This window comes from Salvelinus sp. IW2-2015, linkage group LG14 (assembly GCF_002910315.2).
Source record: "Salvelinus sp. IW2-2015 linkage group LG14, ASM291031v2, whole genome shotgun sequence".
Classification (NCBI taxonomy): domain Eukaryota; kingdom Metazoa; phylum Chordata; class Actinopteri; order Salmoniformes; family Salmonidae; genus Salvelinus; species Salvelinus sp. IW2-2015.
In genome coordinates, this window is record NC_036854.1 from 29,209,095 (window position 1) to 29,230,863 (window position 21,769).

Below are 21,769 nucleotides of genomic sequence, written 5' to 3' on the forward strand. Positions count from 1 at the left end.
GAGATAACACACTGCCCCAGGAGGAGAGACAGGAGATGGCTACGGGATAACACACTGCCCCAGGAGGAGAGACAGGAGATGGCTACGGGATAATACACTACCCCAGGAGGAGAGACAGGAGATGGCTAAGATGGCTACGAGATAACACACTGCCCCAGGAGGAGAGACAGGAGATGGCTATGGGATAAGACACTACCACAGGAGGAGAGACAGGAGATGGCTAAGATGGCTACGAGATAACACACTGCCCCAGGAGGAGAGACAGGAGATGGCTACGGGATAAGACACTACCACAGGAGGAGAGACAGGAGATGGATAAGATGGCTACGGGATAACACACTGCCCCAGGAGGAGAGACAGGAGATGGCTACGGGATAAGAGACTACCACAGGAGGAGAGACAGGAGATAGCTACGGGATACGATACTACCCCAGGAGGCGAGACAGGAGATAGCTACAGGATAAGACACTACCCCAGGAGGTGAGACAGGAGATAGCTACAGGATAAGACACCTCCCCAGGAGGAGAGACAGGAGGTGGAGCTTCTTTGGGTGGCCTTCACCTCCAGCCTGGAACTCCTCCATGCAGACATGTGCAAAGTCTTTACCATGGGTTCCAACTTCTCCCTGGTCAATAACAATGCCTTAGTGAAGACTGGCATAAAACGTAGGGAAGTGTCACAGTCAGAGGGGCAATTTTTATATTGTTTTCCACATAGGGCCGGCTCCAGGCTTAAGCGACATAAGCGGTCGCTTAGGGCCCCTGTCCGCTAGCGAGGCCTCAACCTTTGAGAGTTAGCATAGTAGAATACACAGGTACAATTTCTAAATTGGGTTGTGCATCGGCAATTTTTCTCTTATGTCAGTCACTGACAGTCACTCAATTAGCCATGTCAGCTAACCATTTTTAGATTGGTAAGTTAGTCTAGCCAGCTATCTAAACTTGTAGTAATCATGACCGAATAGGCACACAAAGCACTGACATCCCCTGACCTCCATTGATTTTGTTAGTCACTCTCACTCAGATATCATTAATATGGCATATGCCATGGCAAAATGTGTAGAATTGCAGGAAATTAGCTTAAATAATGCAACAACAAAAAATCTCTGCCCCATGGCAAAATGAGTAGAATTGCATGAAATGTTCTTTAAAACTGCAACATTTTCTCATTACCCCATGGCTAAATGTGTAGAATTGCAGGAAATTAACTTTAAACATTAAATGTTTCTCTCTGCCGTCAAGAGGGGGGCCACTAAAATGTCTTGTCCTCGAGGTGGGGGAGGGGCCTCCAACCAAATCTCACTGAGGGCCCCCAAAAGGCTAGAGCCAGCCCTGTTTCCACACTAGGCAATGCTAAGCTGCAGCTAAGTAAGAAAAAAAACACAGGTCGACATTGATTGTCATGAGTCTTGCCCTGGAGGTGTAGCTTAGCGGTTTATGTTAGATGGCCAGCTGCAAAGTCAAAATTCATGAAAACACAAATTCGTTTTTTGGTCTTAATTTAAGATCTGACATTAGGGTTAGCAGTGTGGTTAAGGTTAGAGTTAAAATCAGATCTTACAACTTTGTGGTTGTGCCAGCTTGTGACCACTCTGCAGAGCTGCCTGCATCTTTAGCTCTATGGGGTATTCAAACATCACCCCAAGAGGTCCAAAGTATTGTATTTTATTTATTTTTTTAAATTATGTTTTGAAAAATATTTTTCTTAAGTGTGTATTCAGACCCTTTAATCAGTGCTTTGTTGAAGCACCTTTGGCAGCGATTTCAGCCTCGAGTCGTCTTTGGTGTGACGCTACAAGCTTGGCACACCTGTATTTGGGGAGTTTTATCCCATTCTTCTCTGCAGATCCTCTCAAGCTCTGACAGGTTGGATGGGGAGCGTTACTGCACAGCTATTTTCATGTCTCTCCAGAGATGTTAGATCGGGTTCAAGTCCGGGCTCTGGCTGGGCCACTCAAGGACATTCAGAGACTTGTCCCGAAGCCACTCCTGCGCTGTCTTGGCTGTGTGCTTAGGGTCGTTGTTTTGTTGGAAGGTGAACCTTCGCCCCTCTTTTTGGAAGACAGCTTTGCACACTCTTGGCATTCTCTCAATCAGCTTCATGAGGTAGTCACCTGGACTGCATTTCAATTAACAGTTGTGCCTTGTTAAAAGTTCATTTGTGGACTTTCTTTCCTTCTTAATGCGTTTGAGCTAATCAGTTGTGTTGTGACAAGGTAGGGGTGGTATACAGAAGATAGCTCTATTTGGTAAAAGACCAAGTCCATATTATGGCAAGAACAGCTCAAATAAGCAAAGAGAAACATCAGTCCATCATTACTTTAAGACATGAAGGTCAGTCAATCCGGAACACTTCAAGAACTTTGAAAGTTTCTTCAAGTGTATCAAGTGCTATGATGAAACTAGCTCTCATGAGGACCGCCACAGGAAAGGAAGACCCAGAGTTACCCCTGCTGCAGAGGATAAGTTCAATAGAGTTAACTGCACCGCAGATTGCAGCCCAAATAAATGTTTCATAGAGTTCAAGTAACAGACACATTTCAACATCAGAGGAAACTGTGTGAATCAGGCSTTTATGGTCCTATTGCTGCAAAGAAACCACTACTGAAGGACACCAATAATAAGAATAGACTTGCTTGGGCTAAGAAACATGAGCAATGTACATTAGACCGGTGGAAATCTGTCCTTTGGTCTGATGAGTCCAAATTTGAGATGTTTGGTTCCAACTGCCATGTCTTTGTGAGATGCAGAGTAGGTGAACGGATGATCTCCGTATGTGTGGTTCCCACCATGAAGCATGGAGGAGGAGGTGTGATGGTGTGTGGGTGCTTTGCTGGTGACACTGTCTGTGATTTAATTTTAATTCAAGGCATGCTTAACCAGCATGTCTACCACAGMATTCTGCAGCAATACGCCATCCAATCTGGTTTGCGCTTAGATGGACTATCATTTGTTTTTCAACAGGACAGTGACCCAACACACCTCCAGGCTGTGTAAGGGACCTGGCCTCCACAATGATCTGACGTCAACCCAATTGAGATGGTTTGAGATGAGTTGGACCGCAGATTGAAGGAAAAGCAGCTCAGCATATGTGGGAACTCCTTCAAGACTGTTTGAAAAGCATTCCAGATGAAGCTGGTTGAGAAAATGCCAAGAGTGTGCAAAGCTGTCATCAAGGGCAAAGGGTGACTACTTTGAAGAATCTAAAATGTAAACTATATTTTGATTTGTTTAACACTTGTTTTGGTTACTACATGATTCCATGTGTGTTATTTCATTGTTCGAGTCTTCGTTATTATTTCTACAATGTAGAAAAATAATAAAAATTAGAAAAACCTTGAATGAGTAGGGGTGTGTCCAACTTTTGACTGTACATACTATATATACAGTGGGGAAACAAGTATTTGATACACTGCCGATTTTGCAGGTTCCTACTTACAAAGCATGTAGAGGTCTGTCATTTTATCTAGGTACACTTCAACTGTGCAGAGAAGGAATCTAAAAAAAATCCAGAAAATCACATTGTATGATTTTTAAGTAATTAATTTGCTTTTTATTGCATGACATAAGTATATTGAACATCAAAAAGCAGAACTGAATATTTGGTACGAAACCTTTGTTTGCAATTACAGAGAGATCATACGTTTCCTGTAGTTTCGTTGACAGTTTGCACACACTGCAGCAGGATTTGGCGCACTCCTCTATACAGACCTCTCCAGATCCTCTCAGGTTTCGGGCTGTCGCTGGCAATACGGACTTTCGCTCCCCCCTCCACAAGATTTCTTGTTGGTTCAGGTCTGAGACTGCATGGCCACTCCAGGACTTGAGATGCTTCTTGACGGACACTCCTTAGTTGCCCTGCTGTGTGTTCGGGTCGTTGTCATGCTGGAAGACCCAGCCACGACCCATCTTCATGCTCTTATCGAGGGAAGGAAGGTTGTTGGTCAAGATCTCCGCGAGCATGGCCCATCCACCTCCCCTCAAAACGGTGCATACGTCGCTGTCCCTTTGCAGAACAAGCATCCCCAAAGAATGATGTTTCCACCTCCATGCTCACCGTTGGGATGGTTTCTTGGGTTGTACTCATTCTTCTCTTTCCTCCAACACAGGGCGAGTGGAGTTTAGAGACAAAAAGCTCTTCATTTCTGTCTCATCAGACGCACATGACCTTCTCCCATTCCTCCTCTGGATCATCCAGATGGTCATGTCGCGCAACTTCAGACAGGCCTGGACATGCACTGGCTTGCAGCGCGGGACCTTGCGTCGCTGCAGCATTTTAAATCCGACGGCGTTAGTGTGTTACTAATGGTTTCTTTGAGACTGTGGTCCCAGCTCTCTTCAGGTCATTGACCAGGTCCTGCCGTAGGTTCTGGGCTGATCCCTCACCTTCCTCATGATCATTGATGCCCACACAGTGAGATCTTGCATGGAGCCCCAGACCGAGGGTGATTGACCGCTATCTTGAACTTCTTCCAATTTCTAATAATTGTGCCAACAGTTGTTGCCTTCTCACCAAGCTGCTTGGTATTGTCCTGTAGGCCATCCCACTTGTACAGGTCCACACATTTATCCCTGATGTCCTTACACACCTCTGTCTTGGCCTATGTGTAGGAGGTTGAGGATCTTTGATTGAGTGGTGGACAGGTTTTTATACAGGTAACGAGTTCAAACAGTTGCAGTAATACAGGTAATGAGTGGAGAACAGGAGGGCTTCTAAAGAAAAACTAACAGGTCTTGTGAGAGCCGGAATTCTTACTGGTTGGTAGGTGATCAAATACTTATGTCATGCAATAAAATGCAAATGAATTACTTAAAAATCATACAATGTGATTTCTGGATTTTTGTTTTAGATTCCTTCTCTCACAGTTGAATGTACCTATGATAAAAATTACAAACCTCTACATGCTTTGTAAGTAGGAAAACCTGCAAAATTGTCAGTGTATCAAATACTTGTTCTCCCCACTGATATATATGTCCTCTCACTGTCAACTGCGTTTATTTTCAGCAAACTAACATGTGTAAATATTTGTATCAACATAACAAGATTCAACAACTGAGACATAAACTGAACAAGTTCCACAGACATGTGACTAACAGAGATGGAATAATGTGCCCTGAACAAAGGGGGGGGGGGTCAAAATCAAAAGTAACAGTCAGTATCTGTGGTGGCCACCAGCTGCATTAAGTGCTGCAGTGCACTCTCCTCATGGACTGCACCAGATTTGCCAGTTATTGTTGTGAGATGTTACCCCACTCTTTCACCAAGGCACCTGCAAGTTCCCTGACATTTCTGGGGGAATGGCCCTAGCCCTCACCCTCCGATCCAACAGGTCCCAGACGTGCTCAATGGATTGAGATACGGGCTCTTCGCTGGCCATGGCATAACACTGACATTCCTGTCTTGCAGGAGATCACGCACAGAACGAGTAGTATGGCTGGTGGCATTATCATGCTCGAGGGTCATGTCAGGATGAGTCTGCAGGAAAGATACCACATGAGGGAGGAGGATGTCTTCCCTGTAACGCACAGCATAAGATTGCGCCAGACAACAAGCTCAGTCCGACCATGACGGACCCCCCACTCCCAAATCGATCCTGCTCCAGAGTACAGGCATCGATGTAACACTCATTCCTTCAACGATAAACGTGAATCCAACCATCACCCTTGGTGAGACAAAACCGCGACTCGTCAGTGAAGAGCACTTTTTGCCAGTCCTGTCTGGTCCAGCGATGGTGGTTTGTGCCCATAGGCGACGGTGATGTCTGGTGAGGACCTGCATTACAACAGGCCTACAATCCCTCAGCAAGCCTCTCTCAGCCTATTGGACAGTCTGAGCACTGATGGAGATTGTGCGTTCCTGGTGTAACTCGGGCAGTTGTTGTTGCCATCCTGTACCTGTCCCATGCAAGTGGTTGATTTCAGGATCGATGCTAATCTGATCCTGTCCCAGTGTATGCTATCACGATAGGATCTACTTACCTCCTGCCTCGTCCCAGACGTAGAGACGGTATCAGCTAGTCCGTACCTGCTCTTTCCTGTAGCGCTGTCTTAGGCGTCTCACAGTACGGACATTGCAATTTATTGCCCTGGCCACATCTGCAGTTCTCATGCCTCCTTGCAGCATGCCTAAGGCACGTTCACGCAGATGAGCAGGGACCCTGGGCATCTTTCTTTTGGTGTTTTTCAGAGTCAGTAGAAAGGCCTCTTTAGTGTCCAAAGTTTTCATAACTGTGACTTTATTTCCTACCGTCTGTAAGCTGTTAGTGTCTTAACAACCGTTCCACAGGTTCATTAATTGTTTATGGTTCATTGAACAAGCATGGGAAACAGTGTTTAAATCCTTTACAATGAAGATCTGTGAAGTTATTTTGATTTTTACGAATTATCTTTGAAAGACAGGGTCCTGAAAAAGGGACGTTTCTTTTTTTGCTGTGTTTAAATAGATATACAAACTTGATCCTGTCTAGTCACCCAGTCCCTGCTGGAAAAAAATCCCCAACAGCATGATGCTGCCACCACCATGCTTCATCAATGGAAACGGGACGCACCTGACCTCAATTTTGTGTTTCATAGCAAAGGGTCTATGTAAATAAGGTATTTCTGTTTTGTATTTTGAAAAACCTGTTTTGACTTTGTCATTATGGGGTATTGTGTGTAGATTGCAGAGTTTAAAAAAAAATCCATTTTAGAATAAGGCTGTAACGTAACCAAATGTGGAAAAAGTCAAGAGGTCTGAATACTTTCCGAAGGCACTGTGTGTATATATATATATATATATACACAGTATATATATACTACCGTTCAAAAGTTTGGGGTCACTTAGAAATGTCCTTGTTTTCCATGAAAACATACATGAAATGAATTGCAAAATTAATAGGAAATATAGTCAAGATGTTGACAAGGTTATAAATAATGAATTTTAATTTAAATAATAATTGTGTCCTTCAAACTTTGCTTCCGTCAAACAATCCTCCATTTGCAGCAATAGCAGCCTTGCAGACCTTTGGCATTCTAGATGACAATTTGTTGAGGTAATCTGAAGAGATTTCAYCCCATGCTTCCTGAAGCACCTCCCACAAATTGGATTGGCTTGATGGGCACTTCTTACGTACCATACGGTCAAGCTGCTCCCACAACAGCTCAATGGGGTTGAGATCTGGTGACTGTGCTGGCCACTCCATTATAGACAGAATACCAGCTGACTGCTTCTTCCCTAAATAGTTATTTTATAGTTTGGAGCTGTGCTTTTGGTCATTGTACTGTTGTAGCAGGAAATTGGCTCCAATTAAGCACCGTCCACAAGGTATGGCATGGCGTTGCAAAATGGAGTGATAGCCTTCCTTCTTCAAGATCCCTTTTACCCTGTACAAATCTCCCACTTAACCACCACCAAAGCACCCCCAGACCATCACATTGCCTCCACCATGCTTGACAGATGGCATCAAGCACTCCTCCTGCATATTTAAATTTTTTCTGCATCTCACGAATGTTCTTCTTTTTGATCCAAACACCTCAAACTTAGATTTGTCTGCCCATAACACTTTTTTCCAATCTGTCCAGTGTCTGTGTTCTTTTTCATCTTAATCTTTTCTTTTTATTGGCCAGTCTGAGATATGGCTTTTTCTTTGCAACTCTGCCTAGAAGGCCAGCCTCCAGGAGTTGCCTCTTCACTGTTGACGTTGAGACTGGTGATTTGCGGGTACTATTTAATGAAGCTGCCAATTGAGGACTTGTGGAGGCATCTGTTTCTCAAACTAGAGACACTAATGTACTTGTCCTCTTGCTCAGTTCTGCACCGGGGTCTCCCACTCCTCTTTCTATTCTGGTTAGAGCCAGTTTGCGCTGTTCTATGAAGGGAGTAGTACACAGCATTGTACGAGAACTTTAATTTCTTGGCAATTTCTCGCATGGAATAGCCTTCATTTCTTTGAAAAAGAATAGACTGACGAGTTCCAGAAGAAAGTTATTTGTTTCTGGCYATTTTGACCATGTAATCGAACCCACAAAGGCTGATGCTCCAGATACTCAACTTTAATCAGGACAACAGTTTTCAGCTGTGCTAACATAATTGCAAAAGTGTTTCCTAATGATCAATTAGCCTTTTAAAATGATAAACTTGGATTAGCTAACACAACGTGTCATTGGAACACAGGAGTGATGGTTGCTGATAATGGGCCTCTGTACACCTATGTAGATATTCCATAAATCAGCCGTTTCCAGCTACAATAGTCATTTACATCATTAACAATGTCTACACGGTCTTTCTGATCCATTTTATTTTATTGGACAGAAAATGTGCTTTTCTTTCAAAAACAATAACATTTCTAAGTGACCCCAAACTTTTGAACGGTAGTGTATATATAATTTGATGCGCTCATTTTTGTTAGAAAATCAATATCAAATACAGATTGAAAAATAGCTAGAGGCCTTGTGCAATATAGTTTAGCTAATGTTATTACTATGTATTGTAGTGGAATGAAATTGAACCAAGTATGTTAYTTTATTCTGATTCATGCTGACTGTGTGTGATAGTAAGGTAGAAATAAATGTTTTTATTGAAATGCGTTGCACATAATCTGTCTGTCCCAACTGACAGTGGTAAATGCACAATTGGCCCAGAGTCGCCCGGGTTAGGGGAGGGATTGGCCAGGGGGGTAGGCCGTCATTATAAATAAGAATTTGTTCTTAACTGGCATGCCTAGTTAAATTAAGGTGAAATAAATAAAAATGAATAAAAAAATGCACACTTGTCACATTGACGTCATTCTTGTATTTGACACTGAAGGTGCTTCTCCCACCTGATAACAATGAAGATCTTTGCACAATTAATGTGTGGGAKCATATCAGTTTGCTCACCTCTCATGAATATTACATTCTTATCAAGAATTTCCTGTGAATATTCTCACTATTGTGGTATGTCACTTCATCCAATAGGCTAGCCTACTGTCACGGATATTGTGTCCAGKATTTCGCAATACAGTAATTTTTTGAAAAATATGTATTCTATCATTTGTGTAGTATTCTGTTTATATTCTGTCTTCAGAGTCCTCCCTAACCCGAATACCTGAGAGGGTACGGAACTGGTTCTACATTATATCAAATGGGACAAGTGTAGTCTCCATGTTGCTGTGGACTAGATTAGCGTAGTAAGAAAATATAGTAAACTGTTGCTTTAAAACAAAACCCTCCTAGTTACGTCAACGTAGGGTCAACGTGGTGACATGTGACTGTGGGAACTCAGGCAGGAAAGTACAGTGAAAGTGAACTAAAGGTTTGACGATGTCATTGAAACAAAGAATTGCATTTCACTCGCGGTTGAACAAATTTACTTTAAACTCGGACTATTGGTATAGTAAGCAAGAAAAGAGGACACGCGGGGACAGAGCAAGTTTCACTACAGTTGCGCTCCAACCTAACATTTCCTCTCTGAACACAATTTTGACGAGCAGCATCCATTCGCGCTGTAAACAATGTAACACCGATTCTGGCTCTTGCAACCTTGACAAACGAACATGGAGAAGGAGACTATTTACGGGAGTGAGCGCAACTAAGGTTTTTAAACGGAGCTTTTTATTTGTCAGAGGTATGTATGTACACTGTCTGAGCCAAGAAGACAACAAACTACACTGTCAAAAATAAGTTTTCCAGCTCGGGTTCAGATTGCAACGGTCGTCACTAGTTACCACAGCCACAACGTCATAAACCCCGCCCATTTCGGCAATTACTCTTAAAGTGTGAATGAAATCTAACCCTATATTTAACCCTACGTCTAACCTTATGCCTAACCATAACCTTAAATTAAGACCAAAAAGCATATTTTTGTTTTAATTACATTTTTACAATATAGCACTTTGTGGCTGTGGTAACTAGTAGAAATCGATTGCAACCGGAGTTTGAGTGACCTCGTGAGGTAAAATGATTATTTTGCAACAGATATATATATWTTTTTTAAAGGCCCAGTGTTAATGCATTGAACACCAGGACAGATATGCCACTACAATACATTAAATACATGAAATGTATCTCTTCATATCACCCTCAGAGTGCTATACATTTGCATAACATTTTCTTAATTTGATGCAGGATCCTATGGTGGTTATAAATAAATAAATTGTCATGTTCTGATCTGTACGCTCCATCTAACTTTTCCTTTTATGTGGATATCAGAGCTGAGCACCTCTATACTTCAGTATGAATTGAAAACAGATATGACAAAGTCTGGAAACCGGAGGCTGTATTTTGATACCCATGCATTGGTTCGACTCCTCGAAGACAATGGTTAGAAAATGTTTTTTTATTTGTGTCATTTGAAGTAACCCCCATACATATTTAATTCAGTGGTTGGTTTGAACCCAGTTAGTGTTTTGTTTTCATCAACAGGCTTCACCACTCAGCAAGCTGAGGTAATTGTCAGGATGATGGTCAGGACAACACACTCCAACATGGATCTAATCTATAATGACATGGTAACCAAAGTGCAGCAGGTGAGGCTTGACTTTTTCATATCAACATACAGTATATGACCAAAGGTATGTGAACACCTGCTCGTTGAACAGCAACTGCTCGGCCTCCGACCGCAAGGCACTACAGAGGGTAGTGCRTACGGCCCTGTACATCACTGGGGCCAAGCTTCCTGCCATGCAGGACCTCTTTACCAGGTGGTGTCAGAGAAAGGCCCCAAAAACTGTCAGACTCCAGCCACCCTAGTCATAGACTGTTCTCTCTGCTACCGCACGGCAAGCGGTACCGGAGCGCCAAGTCTAGGTCCAAGAGGCTTCTAAACAGCTTCTACCCCCAAGCCATAAGACTACTGAACATCTAATCAAATGGCCACCCATACTATTTGCATTGCCCCCCCTTTTATGCTGCTGCTACTCTCTGTTATTATCTATGCATACGTCACTTTAATAACTCTACCCACATGTACACTACCGTTCAAAAGTTTGGGGTCACTTAGAAATGTCCTTGTTTTTTCATGAAAACATACATGAAAGGAGTAGCAAAATGAATATAAAATATAGTCGGTGATGTTGGCAAGGTTATAAATAATGATTTTTAATTTAAATAATAATTGTCCTTCAAACTTTGCTTTCGTCAATGAATCCTCCATTTGCAGCAATTACAGCCTTGCAGACCTTAGCCAAATACTAGAATACTAGAATGCCAAAGGTGTATGTAAACTTCCGACTTCAACTGTAGATATTCCATAAAWAATCAGCCGTTTCCAGCTACAATAGTCATTTACAACATTAACAATGTCTATACCCGTATTTCTGATCAATTTGATGTTATTTTAATGGACACAAAACAAGGATTTCTTAGTCACCCCAAACTTTTGAACGGTAGTGTATATATTGCCTCAATTACCTTAACTAACCGGTGCCCCTGCACATCGACTCCGTACCGGTACCCCCTGTATATAGCATTGCTATTGTTATTTTACTTTTATGTGGCTTCACCACATTTTTCTGCTGCCCTTTAATCATTTGTTACTTTATTTATTTAAGGTATTTTTCTTAAAACTGCATTGTTGAGTAAGGGCTTGTGAGTAAGCATAAGGTCTACCTACRCCTGTTGTATTCAGCGTATGTGACAAATACAATTTGATTTATAACAGCCTCCACTCTGTTGGGAAGGCTTTCCACTAGATGTTTGAACATTGCTGCTGAGACTTGCTTCCATTCAGCCACAAGAGCATTAGTGAGGTCGGGCACTGATGTTGGGAGATTAGGCCTGGCTCRSAGTCGGWGTTCCAATTCATCCCAAAGGTGTTTGATTGGGTGGAGGTCAGGGCTCTGTGCAGGCCAGTCAAGTTCTTCCACACCAATCTCGACAACCATTTCTGTATGGACCTCGCTTTGTGCACAGGGGCATTGTCATGCTGAAACAGGAAAGGCCTTCCCCTAACTGTTTCTACAAAGTTGTAAGCACAGAATCGTCTAGAATCTCATTGTATGCTGTAGCGTTAAGATCTCACTTCACTGGAACTAAGGGGCCTAGTCTGAACCATGAAAATCAGCCCCATACCATTATTCCACCTCCACCAAACTTTACAGTTGGCACTCTGCATTCGAGTAGGTAGCGTTCTCCTGGCATCCACCAAATCCACATTCGTCTGCCGGACTGCCAGATGGTGGAGCGTGATTCATCACTCCAGAGAAGGTGTTTCTACTGTTTCACAGTCCAATGGCGGCGAAGCTTTACACCACTCCAGCCGACGCTTGGCATTGTGCATGTTGATCTTAGGCTTGTGTGTGGCTGCTTGTCCATGGAAACCCATTTCATGAAACACCCGACGAACAGTTATTGTTTCCAGAGGCAGTTTGGAACTCGGTAGTAAGTGTTGCAACCAAGGACAGACGATTGTTATGCACTTCAGCACTCGCCGGTTCCGTTCTGTGAGCTTGTGTGGCCTACCACTTCGCGGCTGGGCTGTTGTTGCTCCTAGACGTTTCCACAATAACAGCACTTACCGAGGCAGCTCTAGCAGGGCAGAAATTTGATGAACTGACTTGTTGGAAAGGTCGCATCCTATGACGGTGCCACGCTGAAAGTCAGTGAGCTCTTCAGTAAGGCCATTCTACTGCTAATGTTTGTCTATGGAAATTGCATGACTGTGTGTGTGCTTGATTTTATACACTTGTCAGCAACGGGTGTGGCTGAAATAGCCAAATCCACTAATTTGAAGGGGTGTCCCACATACTTTAGTGTGTGTATATATATATATATATAAGTCAAATATTGATAATACATGTAAATAACAACTAATGAGTGACTCGCTGTGGCCATGAATTGCAGGAGATCATGTTGCAGAGGGTGTTTTCCCAAATTGCATCGGTGAAAAAGGACATGATTATCCTTGAAAAGAGTGAGTTCTCTACTTTGCTGGCAGAGAATGAGGTGAGTATTAATTTGTAGGAGTTCTCTAATCCACAGGAGGCTGCTGAGGGGAGGACGGCTCGTAATAATGGCCGGATCGGTGCAAATGGAATGGCATCAAACACCTGGAACCATGTATTTGATACCATTCCACTGACTCCGTTCCAGCCATTACCACAAGCCCGTCCTCCCCAATTAAGGTGCCACCAACCTCCTGTGCTCTAATCCTATCATCACTTGAAGCACATCAGGGAGCCTTTTATGTCTACTCCTTTACAGACGTCATTTCAACGTCTATTCAACGCTGGTTCAACATAATTTAATTGATGAGGAAACAACATTGATTCAACCAGTGTGTGCCCAGTGGGAAGAGACGGTCCCGTGATGTGACACATGAGAGTTAGGATTACCTTATATATATTCCTTATGTAACTTATTTTCCAGTGGTAGTCAGTGTTCTTCCTTGTCATTTGAACAGTGACGGTGAACAGTGACATCAAGTACATCCTATGGAGTCCACACGCGTGGGGTCCCAGGTCATACTGGTTGCATGTCAATTGTTTAAAGTTGTCTCTTCACCTTGCATCTTCTCTTTCACTTGCTCTGAACTGAAAACATAGGATTGCTCCCTCTGTGGTCACATGACTGATACAGTGGATGGATTTTTTTGGGGGGCCATGTTATTTCCTTAAAGTCAGGCATTTGAACTATATCAATGAATTGATTAATCTTTTCTTACAGAAAGTCAAGGTAGAGCTACTGCAACTGAAGGTGCAACTGGCTGTAAGTTGTTTTAAGGTGGTTTAATTTGTGTCGAATAAAAATCATGAGCTGGGGCTGACTAACGGCGAATAAACTATAACCCTGAAGAAGGCACAGTGATGCCGAAATGATTTACCAAATAAATTACTGGGAATTTATATATAGTGTGTAACTCTTTATTTTTATGGTTTAATTTCTGTGAAAATATGTCTGCAGATCACCCACATGTTGCTGCCAACATTTCATCTGTTTGTGATGATTTTGCATGTAAACCGTGTGTAAAGTTTTCTATATCTATAAAGTATGACTCTTTGTGAAACAGAGCGATGATCCGTTTGGATTGCAGCCTTTAACAGCACTTCAGAACCGTGTTTGAATGACGGAATACCTCCTTTTTCTCTGTCGCAGGATGTGATGAATAAAGTGCGCTTTGACAATATCTTGGATATGAATTCGGAAAAGAGCAGCATGAAAGAAATGGTAAATGTCTTAGTATTACATTGTATATGCTGATGGTTTTTACATTAGTATTCCTAGGATGAAGGTGTGACGCTTTGCTTATTACATACAGTACATCTTGCTCTTATCAATATTTAATGCAAATTTGACCACACAGTTTTGACTCTGATAGACTATTTGACTTTCAGAAATCAGAGCATGAGAAGAGACTCATGGAAAGTCGGACCGAGATAATGGAAATGGTCTGTATACTGTACATTGTGATTAAACCATTCTACTTTAGAGCTCTTAACGGGTTACTTCATTCACCATGCATGTGTAACACCCATCTCAATGATGTCTTTTCACYATGTATTTGTTATTTAGTTATGATGAGTATATTATGTGAATAATAGCCAAATCTGTCTGTTGTAGAATGCTGAGAAAAATTGTCATTTGACTCGGTCCAATATGAAAATTGACACTGAAGTGGCAGGTTTGAAAACCATGTTGGAAGCTCACAAACTTGATACTATCAAATACCTTGCAGGTAAGAAGTGTCATTCATGTATCCATGCATTATAGTCTTATTTGTTCAATATTTAAAAAGGCACTCGCACATCTGAGCTATCTTTGTTGCAGGTGCATGAGAAAAAAGAAGAAACCCACACACTGCTCTTGCTAGTATCACTGCTCTTTATTAAGCTTTGTATTGGCCTCAAGGCCTTCGTCAGAGCTTTTTCTGACTGAGGAAATCTGACAAATGCCTTGAGGCCAATATGTAAAGATTATTTGCTCAATAAAAATACACTATAAATGATGGATAACATATGTTCCTCGAATGAAATAGATACACAATTAGTATCTCTGGTTTTGGTCAACTAAATGTTTATGGCTTATGGACAAAAGTTACAAGTTCTGACTGACGGACTCCTATGTCTTTCAGGTTCAGTCTTCACTTGTCTCACTGTGGTTCTCGGATTCTATCGCATCTGGATGTGACTCCGGGGAGTACAAGAAGAACTGGTCATATGGACCACTAGCTCAAAAAGAACCCATTTAAACTGCCACCATTTTGTGTTTGATAAATAGTCAATCGCTATAGGAACAAACAACCACTGGCTGATGGCATGAAGACAGATAAAATGCTTTGATGTTGATATTTCTGAGGACCAATGACTTAAGATTTAGAAGATGAACCCAGCAAACCATGAAATGCGAAAGGCTGCACACTATCCAACATTTTTAATTGGTTGTGTTTTCATAAATTAAATGTTATTTAAGATAGAATCCTGACAACAAATATGTATTGCAATGTACATGAATGCAGTTTTTTGTACATGCACTATTAAGCAAGAAACCTGTGTATGTTGTGTTTGAGAAATATGTTGTAAAAATGCATCGATATATACTGTAATTGCCATGCTGTCCAAAGTGCATTTCCGGCTATGTAGCCAGATGTATGTAGCCAGTAAGATGTAGCTCTGTATATTTTTTTAACTGTTGTAGACACTAGAGGACCTGTGAGTCATTGGAACACACATTCCATCAGTCCAATGGACAGTTTATGACCATAGTAGATATTGTAAAAACTGTATAAAAGGAAAGCAGCACATACGTATGACTAAACACAAATCAATAATAAAGGATAATTTGACCATAACATGTTTTTTATATTATTTACCAGACCCTAATAGGATACCTTTATTGTGAAGGAAACAACCCAGAAGTTATTTCCCGCCTGTTAGAAATAATGCAATTTATCATATTTTGCTTTCTAAATGTTTGAATTATTTATACTGGTGGTAGTGTTTTGATGAGAAATTTGCGTTCGATACCATCTATGCCTGGTTCACCTCTAAATTATTTGATTTGACATCAAGTTGGGTCGTCATTTACGAGCTAGGTATCTAGCTGTAAAGTAGCCTATATTGACATGATAAATTGCAGATACCCAGCAGAAACTCCATGTTCTGTAGGAGCAGGATTTATCATAGGCGAGGAATTCAACAGTGAGCCTTCATTATCATCTTGCTACATTTGATTGTGGTGCTGGGTCCTTGGGATGAGACCCTAATTCAACTATTTTCTATTAATATATATTACAATGACTGAAGCATTCAGCAGCAACAGAATGTTCACTCTGGGAATCTAAAGGAGCTCTATCAGATCATTGAGACACTTTTTATTTTATTTTTTATTTCACCAGGTAAGCTAGTTAAGAACAAGTTCTCATTTACAACTGCAACCTGGCCAAGATAAAGTAAAGCAGTGCGACAAACAACACAGAGTTACACATGGAATAAATAAGCGTACAGTCAATAACACAATAGGGGGGGGGAAGTCTATATACAGTGTGTGCAAATGGCGTGAGGTGGTAAGGCAATAAATAGGCGATAGTAGCGAAGTAATTACAGTTTAGCAAATTAACACTGGAGTGATAGATGAGCAGATGATGATGTGCAAGTAGAAATACTGGTGTGCAAAAGAGCAGAAAAGTAAATAAAAACAATATGGGGATGAGGTAGGTAGATTGGGTGGGCTATTTACAGATGGGCTATGTACAGCTGCAGCAATCGGTTAGCTGCTCAGATAGCTGATGTTTAAAGTTAGTGAGGGAAATATAAGTCTCCAGCTTCAGCGATCTTTGCAATTCGTTCCAGTCATTGGCAGCAGAGAACTGGAAGGAAAGGCAGAAAAGGAGGTGTTCACTTTGGGGATGACCAGTGAGATATACCTGCTGGAGCACGTGCTACGGGTGGGTGTTGTTATCGTTACCAGTGAGCTGAGATAAGGCGGAGCTTTACCTAGCATAGACTGATAGATGACCTGGAGCCAGTGGGTCTGGCGACTAATATGTAGCGAGGGCCAGCCGACTAGAGCATACAGGTCGCAGTGGTGGGTGGTATAAGGGGCTTTGGTGACAGAATGGATGGCACTGTGATAGACTGCATCCAGTTTGCTGAGTAGAGTATTGGAAGCTATTTTGTAAATGACATCGTCGAGGTCCGGTAGGATAGTCAGTTTTACTAGGGTATGTTTGGCGGCGTGAGTGAAGGAGCCTTTGTTGCGAAATAGAAAGACAATTCTAGATTTCATTTTGGATTGGAGATGTTTAATATGAATCTGGAAGAAGAGTTTACAGTCTAGCCAGACACCTAGGTATTTGTGGTTACAACATATTCTAAGTCAGAACCGTCCAGAGTAGTGATGCTAGTCGGGCGGGCGGGTAGCGAACGGTTGAAAAGCATGCATTTGGTTTTACAAGCGTTTAAGAGCAGTTGGAGGCCACAGAAGGAGTGTTGTATGGCATTGAAGCTCATTTGGAGGTTAGTTAACACTGTGCCCAAAGAAGGGCCAGACGTATACAGAATGGTGTTGTCTGCGTAGAAGTGGATCAGGGAATCACCCGCAGCAAGAGCGACATCCTTGATATATACAGAGAAAAGAGTCGGCCCGAGAATTGAACCCTGTGGTACCCCCATAGAGACTGCCAGAGGTCCGGACAACAGGCCCTCCGATTTGACTTCTCTGTCTGAGAAGTAGTTGGTGAACCAGGCGAGGCAGTCATTTCAGAAACCAAGGCTGTTGAGTCTGCCAATAAGAATACGGTGATTGACAGAGTCGAATGCCTTGGCCAGGTCGATGAAGACGGCTGCACAGTACTGTCTTTTATCGATGGCGGTTATGATATTGTTTAGTATCTTGAGCGTGGCTGAGGTGCACCCACTTCATCAATGATCATCAGTTCAAAAATGTATAAGGATTGTTATCCCTTAAAGCAGTTGCTAACAAGCTAGCTACACAAATTGTCACTTGAATAACAGTTTGTGTGAGTGTAGGCTAATTATGATTTCAGTATTTGTTATTGAATGAGACTAGTGAATTTGTAAGCATTAGTTTACCATTTAAAAAAAGGTCCAAAGCCCTTCTCGATATCAAATAATTTCTGAGTAACAATGCAGTACCCTACTGTGACAATTTTTTGGGCCATTTTAAATTCACATAGTACAAAAACATCACCGGGCATGCCAAAACTCCATCCTACCAAAACAGGCTGAAATGTCAAACAGCTCTTACACTAAAATGGCATTACAATAATTTTCACAATTATTATTAACAGAATTATTACAACCTCAGTGTGAAAATATATATAAAATACAGGAAAATCTAGTTTTTGACTGCACTGGGCCTGTAATAATCTGAAGAGATTTATCACTATAACCTTATTGTCAATACTCATAATATTTCCAGTTGTTGTGTAGATGAAGTTGCAGCGGAGCATGTAGGAGCGGACTGCATCATGCACTACGGGAGGGCTTGCCTCAGCCCGTCCAGAAGACTCCCTCTGATGTACGTGTTTGAGAGGAGACGTGTGCCTCCTCCTTCAGAAAGCTGTACCCCGACAGACAGTCACATGTCATCCTCCTGTACAATGTCAATTATGCTCACATTATTGGTAATGTTTCACACTGACTTATGTCCCATTGTCTGAACTTATTTTAGGACTGGGAAACTGAGTTTGTGATATACTTCAAAAGGAATGTGAACAATTAATACTATTTTAGTGACAGTTTTATAAATGTATTAAAACAAGATTTTCGTTTTCAACACCTTTTAGCAATGTATTTAATACTGGTTTAAAGCATGATAATGTCTGTCCTCAGATGATCTTCTGGAACTTCTTTCCTCTGAGTATCCGAACATTGCCGCCTCAACCCTTCATGTGGACGGAGAACTTTGCTACAGTCAGACAGACAACACAATGACAGCAGTTCTCCGTGTCAAAACGGTGATCAAGCCGTTTATCAGTTTGGTAGGCAGTTTGTTTTGAAATGTGGACAGACCGTTGAGGACTACAGTGTGTTCTTTATTGGTCACGAAGGTGCAACCATGACAAACTTCATGATGACTTGGAACCGCTGCCCTTTCTGTTCTTTTGACCCAGTGACAATAACAGGGTCGATCAGTATCAACAAAGCTTTGACGAAGCGATATAACGCAATTGAGCGAACAAAGGATGCCAGTGTGGTGGGCATTCTTGTGGGCATACTAGGTGTGGCAAACTACCTCACCATCATCGAGCAGCTGAAAGAAACCAACCACAGAGCAGGGAAAAAGAGCAACATGTTTGCCATGAGGAAACTGAATCTGGCCAAACTGGCWAACTTTCATGAGATTGACATTTATGTACTGATCGCATGTCCTGAGAACTCTATTGGACTCCAGTGAGTTCTACAAACAGGTCGTGACCGCCTTTGAAATGGAGGTGGCCTACAATAAGAACAGGGAATGGTTGGGAGAGTACGTCACAGACTTCAGGGATCTCCTTCCAGGTAGGATCGGATTGACATTGATTTGCTGCTGAATTAAACTTTTGGCCAATAATATTGTGAACAAGAATAGACCTAGCTTCTGCTTCACTGTGCATATCATAGCCTGGTCCCAGATCTGTTTGATGAGTTGGCAAGACAGCACAAACAGATCTGAGACCAGGCTATAGGTAATATGACTAATAGTAAAAACCTGTTGTAGGTGGATGCAAGCATGTGGCCTTTGTGAATCCTGACGACCTCAAGGATGGTGATGAGACTGATGTCTCCCTCATCACCGGAGCTCTACGAACGACCCGCTTCTTGTGCAGTGAGCCAGTGTCTTCATCACGCCACTCCTCACTAGTCCTACAGAACCAGACACTCAGTGGCCAACGCTAACACAGCTGGTACGATATGTGGGAAGAACAGACAGCTAAAAACAGGCCAAAAACAGGCTGGGTTGGTGTTAAAACTCTGAACTCTACTCTGGGATTGCAAGACAATAAAGAGGTTGTTGAGTGGTCTCTTCTTCAGTTACAATTTTAATAAGTCCTTCTGTTTTTGTTTCAGCCGCGTTCCTGGCGGGCCGTAGCTGGCAGGGACTGGAGCGGAAACACTGGTGGTGAAAGCATTAGAGGGAAGGAAAGGCATTGCCTACGAAGAGGAGCTGATGACTGACCAGGACCATTTATCATGAAGGCACTCATCACATCCAGATAATTAGTGCATTGCAAAAATGTTATGCATAATATCTAGTTATTTACAATATACACTGTATTATGTTGCGTCATAGCTCAACAGATTCCAATTCAAGCAATCAATCTTCTGAGACATTTAAGGCCAGTATTATTGCATAACTAAGCTAACTAACAAAATAAAGGAAACACCAACATAAGCCGCCATAACAGCTTCAATGTGCCTTGGCATAGATTCTACAAGTGTCTGGAACTCAATTGGATGGATGCGACACCATTTTTACATGAGAAATTACATAATTTGGTGTTTTGTTGGTGGTGGTGGAGGAAAATGCTGTCTCATGCGTGTTCAATTGGGTTGAGATCTGGTGACTGATGCTCTTTTGGGACCCCTCTTTCAAAGTCATTGAAAACTCTAGCCATGTTAGCCAAAATAATGGGGAACTGGGCATTTTTATACATGACTAAGGATGATGGGATGTTAATTGCTTAATTAAAGACATACTCCGGAGCTTTGGCGACTAGTAAGTACTTTTTTAAACCTCCCGCTTTGGGCTGGATGTGACAATGTGTAGCTGCTGCTCCAGTTTCAACTGTTCTGCCTGCGGCTATGGAACCCTGACCTGTTCACCGGACGTGCTACCTGTCCCAGACCTGCTGTTTTCAACTCTCTAGAGACAGCAGGAGCGGTAGAGATACTCTCAAAGATCAACTATGAAAAGCCAACTTGACATTTACTCCCGAGGTGCTGACCTGTTGCACCCTCGACAACTACTGTGATTATTATTATTTGAACATGCGGGTAATTTATGAACATTTGACCATCTTGGCCATGTTCTGTTATAATCTCYACCCGGCACAGCCAGAAGAGGACTGGCCACCCCTCATAGCCTGGTTCCTCTAGGTTTCGGCCTTTCTAGGAAGTTTTTCCTAGCCACCGTGCTTCTACACCTGCATTGCTTACTGTTTGGGGTTTTAGGCTGGTTTTCTGTACAGCACTTTGAGATATTAGCTGATGTAAGAAGGGCTATATAAATACATTTTATTTGGTTCATACATACATAATCTATGAGCAGAATAACGGTYTTACCTCAATTAGCCATGAAATCCAAAGTTTTAAAAGCGACTGTTTACAGCCCATCGCCATTTTAGTGACAGCTAGCAACATGCGAGAGAGACGAGAATGACGTGAKGCACATGTGACGTAGGATGCAATTTTTGGGGAACACTTTTGCCTCGTGAGCGCTACTTTCAGAATTACTGGATAAAAAGTAAACAGAAGTACCAGAGAATGTCTTTAACTCAGGAACCACACCTGTGTGAAAGCACCTGCTTTCAATATACTTTCTATCACACATTTACTCAAGTGTTTCCTTTATTCTGGCAGTTACCTGTATATCAACTGGATTATATTTGCGTGATGCTTATGTTAAGTTTATTTTGCTACACTGAAACTTGTCGTGGAGGCWAAACGTAAAAGTGCAAGCCTTTTCATGTAATATTTAGGCTTTTTAATGCACATCTCTTTGTAAGAAGCGTGCATATAAAGGTTTATACAGTTTGTCCACATTTTGTTATGTTACAAAAGAGGTCTGAATACTTCCCGAATGCACTGTATATGCGTCTTAAAAAAAGAACAGAACCATAACTGTTAAAATGTAACAGATGAAACTTTGACAAT

General features: G+C 42.0%; 2 protein-coding genes across 2 annotated transcripts; both read left to right on the top strand.

The window, feature by feature from the left end:
• Positions 1-9,204: 9,204 nt before the first annotated feature.
• Positions 9,205-15,443, top strand: mcur1 (mitochondrial calcium uniporter regulator 1). Its single transcript, XM_024000643.2, has 9 exons — positions 9,205-9,582; positions 10,167-10,277; positions 10,380-10,483; positions 12,798-12,899; positions 13,620-13,661; positions 14,049-14,120; positions 14,288-14,341; positions 14,514-14,628; positions 15,025-15,443. The coding sequence occupies exons 1-9, from the start codon at positions 9,279-9,281 to the stop codon at positions 15,078-15,080; spliced, it is 960 nt and encodes a 319-aa protein (XP_023856411.1). The 5' UTR covers positions 9,205-9,278; the 3' UTR covers positions 15,081-15,443.
• A 2,594-nt stretch (positions 15,444-18,037) lies between these two features.
• On the top strand, positions 18,038-20,090 carry dph2 (diphthamide biosynthesis 2). Its single transcript, XM_070446794.1, is given in 10 exon segments — positions 18,038-18,042; positions 18,333-18,442; positions 18,445-18,537; positions 18,746-18,829; positions 18,832-19,291; positions 19,293-19,414; positions 19,614-19,773; positions 19,775-19,800; positions 19,964-19,999; positions 20,002-20,090. Coding segments are annotated over 10 exon segments (1,185 nt in total).
• The last annotated feature ends 1,679 nt before the right edge of the window (positions 20,091-21,769 follow it).

What these genes read in the sequence shown, in the direction of transcription:
- mcur1 (XM_024000643.2), top strand. Translation starts at nt 9,279, where the DNA reads ATGTCATTGAAACAAAGAATTGCATTTCACTCGCGGTTGAACAAATTT. An exon ending in CTTTGCTGGCAGAGAATGAG is followed by an intron (nt 12,900 to 13,619) that starts GTGAGTATTAAT and finishes CTTTTCTTACAG; the next exon opens with AAAGTCAAGGTAGAGCTACT. An exon ending in AACTGAAGGTGCAACTGGCT is followed by an intron (nt 13,662 to 14,048) that starts GTAAGTTGTTTT and finishes TCTCTGTCGCAG; the next exon opens with GATGTGATGAATAAAGTGCG.